Source organism: Morone saxatilis, unplaced genomic scaffold (genome assembly GCF_004916995.1).
Source record: "Morone saxatilis isolate NCDOM2014 unplaced genomic scaffold, NCSU_SB_2.0 Contig15, whole genome shotgun sequence".
Classification (NCBI taxonomy): Eukaryota; Metazoa; Chordata; class Actinopteri; family Moronidae; genus Morone; species Morone saxatilis.
In genome coordinates, this window is record NW_023339707.1 from 8,817,992 (window position 1) to 8,826,476 (window position 8,485).

Consider the following 8,485-nt stretch of genomic DNA (forward strand, 5'->3'; position numbering starts at 1 on the left):
AGGGTCATCTACGTCTCAGGAGACACTCAGGAGGTAACCAACAATTTGTTATATTGTTAATGTGTTATGTCAGTGATCTGTATTCTACTGTTGTGCTCATTGTTATTTGGTTTGGATAATAATAACAGATAAACATTTGGAAAATAAAACACAGGCATCATAGTTTTACCTTTATTTTACTTTACTTTTACTCTAGTTTTACCTACATAAGTCTTCCTTTTTAACTTTTGCAATATTTTAAAGACATACCCATCCTAAGATTCTCTCTATTTTCAGCTCTTAAGCAGCACAGATGAGGAAACCTATCTACCTGATGAGGTATGTCATTTAATTAGTAGATATTGTTTTCAAGAGAAATCATTCTTTTAAATGATAATAAAGCGGGACGTGTGAATACTGGTCTAAATTCACAATAAGATGCACTCTCTCTCCTCAGCCAATGATTTTAATGACTAGGACTTCCTGGCACGATACAAGCGATCTGGGCTCTCTGTTAGGAGTGGCAGGGTACACAAACTGTGGCCCTCCACCACAGTATGAAGGCAAAGACTCCCCCTCTAATGGTAATCATTACACATCTCTAAATACATGACCTCAGCAACAACAATAACGTCACTGCTTTCATGATTTTTATTATATCTGTGTGTGGTTCTTGTAAAACCTCAGCAATACGTGCACCTTGTGTTCGGGTTCTGAGTCTGTTTGGTCTGTTTACTAAACTCTTTCATTTCATCCTTGACTTTCTCTCTTGTGCTAGAGACAGAAGGCGAGGGAGAAATCGGAGAAATGGGAGAAATAGATCAGTGTGAAGAAGACCTGAGGACTTCGACAGAGACCTCGTCTCCCCCCTCAGGCCCGAGTGGCCTGGTCGTCTTTGGACAGCTGGTGCAAAAACACAGCTACGTCAGCGCACTTATCATCATGATGGTAAACTATACTAACATTGATTTATGAAGCTTTTGAGTTTGTCCCTCGAGTATTTTAGCAACTATATATTTAATAGCTTCTGGTGTAGGTGTAGCGTAGGTTTCTAAATACAGGTAAAGGCAAAGTACTGTAGATTAGCTCAAATGAGGTAAGTATGTTTCAGTTATAGGCTACAGCCGACCAAATGAAGGGACTGAATGAAGAAGAAGGTACAGATCAGTATAAAATACTAAAAATTATATAATTAGTGGACAGAGCTTCCGGGTCTGTGAAGTGAAGCCACACTTATATGAGAACATCCCTACTATAAAAAATCTATTAAAGAAGCAGCATACAGTGCAATACTTCAGACCACTGTAAAGTAGATGTGTTTATACATTTATGTGACTTCTCAATATAGGTGGATCAGTTATTTTTCAGTTCATTTATTATAGTGATTGATGCACATCACAATTTCCCTGATGTGCCCAAAACCCAAAATATATTTAATTTAATTTCAAATGAATTGGCAGACAATAGTTATCATTAGTGCAGGAATATAACTCTGGCTGCAATAATGTCTCCATATGAAACCTCTGTATCTGTAGGTGTGGAGTATCACCTACAACAACTGGCTGACTTTCGCGCTGCTGGTGTGGTCCTGCATCATTTGGATGATGAGAGACCGGCGGCGGTACGCCATGATGTCTGCCCCGGTGCTGGCGGTGTACGGCACTGTCTTGCTGGTGCTGGGCTTCCTGAGCGGGCTGCGTCTGAGCCGGGCCGAGCTGTACCCTGGACTCCCCCCGGCTGTCATAGTGGACTTTGACCTGAACAGTTATCACCCTGCGCCCTGTGTCCACCTGGGAGCAAAGGTGAGACAACTACAGACTGTGTGTTGCTGTTCCAAGTGTAAATATTCACAGATAAAGCAGTTCCTCCATGGTAAAGCACATAACATCTGTTTTTACATCTGAAGTATTTCTATATCACGTTAAATAAAAGACAAAGCTTTGAATACAGTCTTATTAATTACTTATAGTGTTTCATACGGATTGTGTTCAGCAGGAGAAATCCTCCCAGTTACTGTCATCAGACTCTGATTTTGATTTTTATGTTCTGATTTTAATTCTGACTGTTGCATGAAAATACCACATGTTGGACCAGTGATGAGAACATTTGTCGTACATCCAATCTCCCATATTAAACAACCAGGGTTCTTAACACTTCCTCTTGCTCACATGGTTGTATGTATATATGCCGTTACACAAACTCTGCGTACTCTACATGTTTGGTGCTGATGATACACTGTGTGTGCTGCAGGTCTTCTACAGCTTCAGCTTCTGGTTGATGTTTCGTCAGCAGCTAAAGGAGAGACAGGAGGAGCAGAGCTTAAAGGAGGAATCTCTAGATGAAGTCAAAGTCGTGCCACGTAATTAATTTTCTGTTTTCTTTGATAAAGAATCAACATTACAGCAACTGTGATGTGAATGTATGACCTGTGTAGACTAATCATCCTGACATGTAGCTAGGTCCCCTCTCTTCTTGTCATTACTCTCCTTCTATCTTTCAATTCTTCTCCTCCTTCTCTACTTGATGCCCTCCTCCATCAGCGGAGGAAAGTCAGACGTCCCCTCTCGTAGCGATGCTGATCTCAGGAGTGAAAGGACTGCTGGTGAAATACTGGATCCTTTTCTGCTGCGCCATGTTCTTTGTCATCAGCTTCTCTGGAAAGGTACCTATTGACAAACTTCGAAAAAACTAAGCCTGGGAGATGTCCCATTCATTTCTGATCATACTTTCCCAACACTGCCACTTCATCTCTGGAATGAACTTTGGAGGAAATCCCACAGCAGTAGTGTAACCTTGTGGAGTCAGGAAACTACCGTGAAATTCACTGCAATAGGAGTTGCATTATGAACTGCATGCCTGGATTATTCTGCTGAGGGCTTCGGGGGAAACATGTAGTTATTTGTTTTGATCATCTTTCTCCATTATTGTCAGCACTTTATCCGCTGCTGTGGTGGCCAAAATTCCCCACAGTGATAATCCAAATTTCTTGCTGTAAATGTAATTTCCACTCCAAAGAAAACAATCTGAGGTGAAGAATATAGAAATGAAAGTTATTTAATTTCATTTAGGTATGTTGTGTCATTATTTTGGATGCTGTAACAAATGTATATGTACAGTATATGTGTGTTTTGGGAGCAAGTAATTTCATTTGCTTCATTGCACGTCCGGTCCTGGGACTTCATGGGTCCAGAATTTCATAGGCTTTTTGGCAGATTTCCTGTATATCAAGCAGGTAAAAAGAAACCTCCCATCATATATATGTTAATTTACCAAATTTTAATCATGTTTCATTTGCTTAGGTGGTCGTCTACAAGATCCTCTACATTGTCCTCTTCCTCTTCTGTGTTGTCATCTACCAGGTAAGTGATTTTAGTGATTTTAGTGATTTTAGCAAACATTTAGTCCGTCTCTCTTTTGAAGTGAAGTAGACTGATGGAGGAATGGAGTTATTCAGCTTCTCCAGTAAAGCTGTAACATACAGGACATTGTTTTGACTATGACTTTATACATAGTAGAATAGATGAAGAATGAAAATAGGATATTGAGATTGCAGGGGTCAATACGTTGGGAGGAAATCAGCTTTAATAGTTGAGACATTGTTGCACAACACACCAAACCATAGTTTCAGGTTCATCTTACACTGTAATGTGTTGACTCCTCAATTATCATTAGTGAATACTTTAGCTGTTGTTTGTGCACAAAACAGGTCTAGCTCTTATGTAAACTGCTCAGCAATACAATTTTACAGTTAAAAGTATTGATTATGACTCATAAACACATACGCAGTCATTTTTTTGTTGCTGTTTTCCTGTTTTTTCTCCCCCATCTTATGTTTCTGCTGACCTTTTAGAAACACGGTAGGCACTTACAGGAAGGCCTAATGGCTGTGGAGGTGACGTAAATCAAGACAACACCATTTGTCTGTTCAGATAACATCAGCAACATCCTGGTGTTTTACATACTGCAAAGAAATATAGGCAACACAACCCCAACACCAGCCGTTATTAAATATGCAAACAGGGATTTAAAGCAGCAACAGGGATCATTTTGTGTTGATTTTGCTGTCCCCTGTAGACAAACGCTGTAGTGTTTCCACTGCTTTGCTTCAATGATTTCAAGGGTAATACTACTGAATACACCTCAGTGGCGGGCATTAAGAATAATAGCCAGTCTTCTCGCTGATGGTCTTGTTTGTTTATGTAGGTCACATAGAGGCATCAGTATTAAACTTAGACCGTTTCATAACTAGTTAAAGGTTTAAATTAGTGTAACAGTTGAATATGATGTAACAATTTCAATAATGAAGTTAAGATCTGTAGTTTCAGAGAAGCGGTCTGCTTTCTCTCCCCTGAGGTCCGTTACGATGTGTGGCGCCGGCTCCTGAAGACATTCTGGGCGGTGGTGGTCGGTTACTCCATGGTGGTGCTGATTGCTATCTACATGTACCAGTTCAGAAGTGTGTCTGGGCTGTTCAGGCAGATCATGGGCATGTCGGAGGAAGGGTGAGTTTCTGAGTGTCTGCACATACTGGCTCATATTCTGTTTTTAGTTGTAAGAGGAATTTTTGGTATTGAAGCAAGAAAATTAATTGTGTTGGTGAATTTTGTCTTCTCGTTCATTATCGTGTCATTACACCTGTTGGACTTTTCAGTCTTCGTGACCTGGGTTTGGAACGGTACGACACAGTGGAGCTGTTTGCACGTATCCTGCTTCCTGCTGCGTTTCTATTGGCTTGTATCCTGCAGTTGCACTACTTCAACTCAGACTTCCTGACTCTCACTGACCTCGACAACGTTCCCGTCAGACAGACTTCCAGGTGAGATGGCAAGAATATGTGCAGGCAAGAAGAGAATACCCTGCTCAAATAAAATATTGCCTGCTTCATGTAAATAAATAAATAAATACAGGTGCCCTTTTTTTTCTTGGATGGTAAAACAAACACATACTGCTGTTTCTGTAAGTAATCTATATACGTTCTGGTTGACTGCTAAACATGTTGTATGTCTCAGTTTGCCTTATTTGTCTAATCCATTCTTCTCTCCACACAGAGAGGAAGAGCTCAAGAGTTCAGTCAATGTGATATCTGACACGTAAGAGCTGCATTTATTCCCCCATCAAGGTTTTGTTGCGCTCACATTTCAGATGCTTTGATGCTTTGTGTAAAGACCCATCACAGTTAACTGTATCTCACACAGTTGATTTATTGCCTGTAGATATAATGAGTGTTTGAAGCACAAAGAGCCGGCCAAATTTGGTGTATTTGCTTGTGAATTTCATAAGGAGAACAATTAGTCCTGCATATGTTGTTCTAAAATAATTAAACATTGAGTTAATTAGAGAGCTGATGGTGAATTGATTGAGTTTTTGCAGTGTCTGTTTCTGTAGTACTCACTGTAATGTTCACACGTCTCTCTTTGATTTAATTTCCAGCATTAAAGAAAACATCGAAAAGTTCCAGAAAAGGTAAAACTGTTGTTAGTTTTGTTGTTTAGGTTAACAGAGTAGTGCTTGTGTCTACAGTACATACGTGTATAATTCATATTCATACATTTTGTGTGGTTTGGGTCAGGTATTAAAATAAAAAATTCTCTGTGACAACCAATGTGTGGATATACATGACACATGACACATAACTCCTACTTACTCAATGTCTGTGAGGTTTTTCAGTAATTGTGTAAACTTATGTTTATTCATTAATATAAATATTTCCTGTTGTCCTTCAGGCTGGTGAAGGAGCAAATGGGGAGCGCGAAAAGTCAGGAGACTCTGGCTAGCGTCGGACTACAAAGCTCCTCCGAAAAAGGAGCTGAGGAGCAGGAGGAGACGACAGGAGAGGGTTAGTAACTACAGTTCAGAATCTCCTTGTGTTGGGTCAAACAGGAATGGGTTAATTAGATGATAAGTCGTTGTATAACGATGGGTTGTTCATAGGATGTCTGATGTCCTTCTATTCTTCCTATCAGAGTCTGACCCCAGCAATCAGGAGAACAAGTGGGTTTTAATTGTGGACCGTGCGAGCCTGCTGCTCATTTATGCTCTGACAGGACTGCACAAGGTCCAGGTGCAGAGCTGGAGACTGCTGGAGCTCCACAGCCTCAAAATCGTGTCGTCTGGTATCATCTGGGTGTCACTGCAAGAGGTGGGATGTGTATGTGTGCAAAGTCATGTGTATGAAAATGTGTAGGTGTGTGTGTATACAATTTCTAGTAGTTTCTAGTAGTAGTAGTTCACCTGGTAAACCGTGCACCCCCCCTGATATTGATTTACTCAGTGCTGGTTTGATGGTTATGCCAGAAGGGGATTTAAAATCTACCAATAAAATAAATAATTTTAATAACTTTGTTGACGTATTCTGTGAAAACAAATCTCAGACGCTCACTCACATACACATAAAATTGAAAAGTTGTGATTTCCGTTTTCACAGGTTTCTCTGATGAACTATCTCTTCCTGGTTCTGTGGGCGTTTGCACTCCCGTTCCCACGGTTACGACCGTTGGCATCCAGCATCTCTGCCGTGTGGGCCTGCGTCATGGTGGTGTGCAAGATGTTTTACCAGCTCAAAGTCATCAAACCCCTCGATTACTCCTCCAACTGCACAGCTGTGAGTATCCATAACTGTCTCTGTGTGTGTTTGTAATAGTTATTTATAATACTTTATATTATATTCAGACACACACACCTTCCTACTTATACATATTTGTTGTTTGTATTTCAGGGCCTGGTACCATCCAACAGCTCGGGCCTGGATGATGGAGTGGAGATGAGGGGGAACATGATGGAGCTGCTCAGGAGGTCTGTTCTCTATATCGAGCCTGTGGACCCCATCTACTGGTGTGGAGCGCTGCTTAAATGTGAAGGCAGGATCCTCCCCTGTCTCAGGGTACGGTGACACACCTGCAAAGTCTAAAAACGTCATATCTTTGACATTTCCTTTAAATCAAAACCAAACTGCCTTCCAGTATATACTATCAAATACACTCAAGCAGGTTCAGGCTCTAAAGCACTCGACTTTGCATTGTAGGTAAAACTGTACTTGCACATCCTTTTAATAGCTTTTTATAACCAGGAAAAGTACCTAGGCTCCTTGTTATGAATCATGATGCTGAAGAGCTCAGACAGAGACACTGGACCAAACAATTCAGACCTCAGAAATAGAAAGACCCACAGTTTTCTCTACAAAGTGTGTTGTGTGTTGTAGAACCATTTGATGGTTCTGGGGCTGCTGGTGTTCGAGGCGACTGTCCATCGGCACCAGCTCTACTACCGGCTCCATAATGACCTGAAAGCCCCACCCTTCAGCATCATCTTCCAGGGCATCACAAGGCAGCACCTGGATCACGGCATTCTGCCCTGCATCAAATACTTCATCAACTTCTTCTTCTACAAATTTGGACTGGAGGTACTTTATAGGGGCTGAAGTGTGTGTGTGTGTGTGTGTGTGTCTACATCTGCTCGTGTGCATTTGAACTGTTTAACATATCTGACACTGAATTCTTAACATGCACACTTCTCCTTAGATCAGTTTAATCGTGGCGGTCAATGTGATTGGTCAGAGGATGGACTTCTATGCCCTGCTTCATTCCTGTGCCTTTATGGCCGTCTTGTCACGGCGCCGCAGGAAGGCTATCGGGGAGGTGTGGCATAAATACTGCTGCTTTACTGCCGGGCTCATGGTGCTGCAGTACCTGCTCTGCATCGGCATCCCTCCTGCTTTCTGTGCTGGTATGAAGCTTTTAATAATCTGTGATATTTTTAATTAACTACTGTATATAATGTATATCCAGTTCCAGTTTGCTGTTTTAAATGCTTGCTGAGTGGTAAAGAAAAGTTTTAAATTTTAATATTATATATATTTAAATTTTAAATATCCATGAAAAGCAACAATGGTTTGCTTTGACAATACAGACGCAAAACACAGTGAGACAGAAAGAGTGACACCTACAGAAAATGTAAACTTAAGATACAGAAAATCAAGCAGAGGCTATAATTCCATCTACACTGATCAACTAACAAGAGATTTAATGAAAAAACAAGGAACACATAGGATGAAATATGTTACCAAGGAATCTAACAATAATGTTTTGATTAAACGATCAATGGTTTAGTCTATAAATGTCAGAATTAATTTAACATTTTAACGTTGTGAATTCTGAACCTTTTGTTGTCTGACCAACAGTCTAGAAACCAAAAGATTTTAAGTTTACATGGATATAAAACAGAGAAGACATTTGAGAAGCCGGAAGAGATTTTTAGCATTTTTGTTTGATAATTTACTTAAATAGAATAGTTAATCTAGTCTAGTTAGTCTGTTGACCAATAGCGCTATTCATTGAAAGGTCCGGTGTGTAACATTTAGTTTTATATACTATATATATATATTCATAGGTATGTTCTCATTAGTGTATAATCACCCTAAATATAAGAGTCATTGTGTTTTACCTTAGAGTAAAATGTTTTTATCTACAGATGCAGTGGGTCACTTTCCATGAGTCCATCATGTTGAACC

At 40.2% G+C, this 8,485-nt stretch overlaps 1 protein-coding gene across 1 annotated transcript in view; it reads left to right on the forward strand.

The window, feature by feature from the left end:
* The first annotated feature begins 891 nt into the window (after window positions 1–891).
* Window positions 892–8,485, forward strand: part of si:dkey-11f4.7 (piezo-type mechanosensitive ion channel component 2) — a 23,731-nt gene continuing 16,137 nt past the window's right edge. Inside the window, exons 1-15 of the mRNA XM_035657123.1 lie at window positions 892–927; window positions 1,515–1,781; window positions 2,230–2,338; window positions 2,520–2,641; window positions 3,279–3,338; window positions 4,333–4,481; window positions 4,631–4,795; window positions 5,028–5,069; window positions 5,410–5,442; window positions 5,703–5,815; window positions 5,943–6,118; window positions 6,404–6,580; window positions 6,695–6,859; window positions 7,178–7,378; window positions 7,497–7,701. Coding sequence (XP_035513016.1) covers window positions 922–927; window positions 1,515–1,781; window positions 2,230–2,338; window positions 2,520–2,641; window positions 3,279–3,338; window positions 4,333–4,481; window positions 4,631–4,795; window positions 5,028–5,069; window positions 5,410–5,442; window positions 5,703–5,815; window positions 5,943–6,118; window positions 6,404–6,580; window positions 6,695–6,859; window positions 7,178–7,378; window positions 7,497–7,701 — 1,990 coding nt within the window. The 5' untranslated portion in view covers window positions 892–921. The remainder of the gene's footprint in view (window positions 928–1,514; window positions 1,782–2,229; window positions 2,339–2,519; window positions 2,642–3,278; window positions 3,339–4,332; window positions 4,482–4,630; window positions 4,796–5,027; window positions 5,070–5,409; window positions 5,443–5,702; window positions 5,816–5,942; window positions 6,119–6,403; window positions 6,581–6,694; window positions 6,860–7,177; window positions 7,379–7,496; window positions 7,702–8,485) is intronic.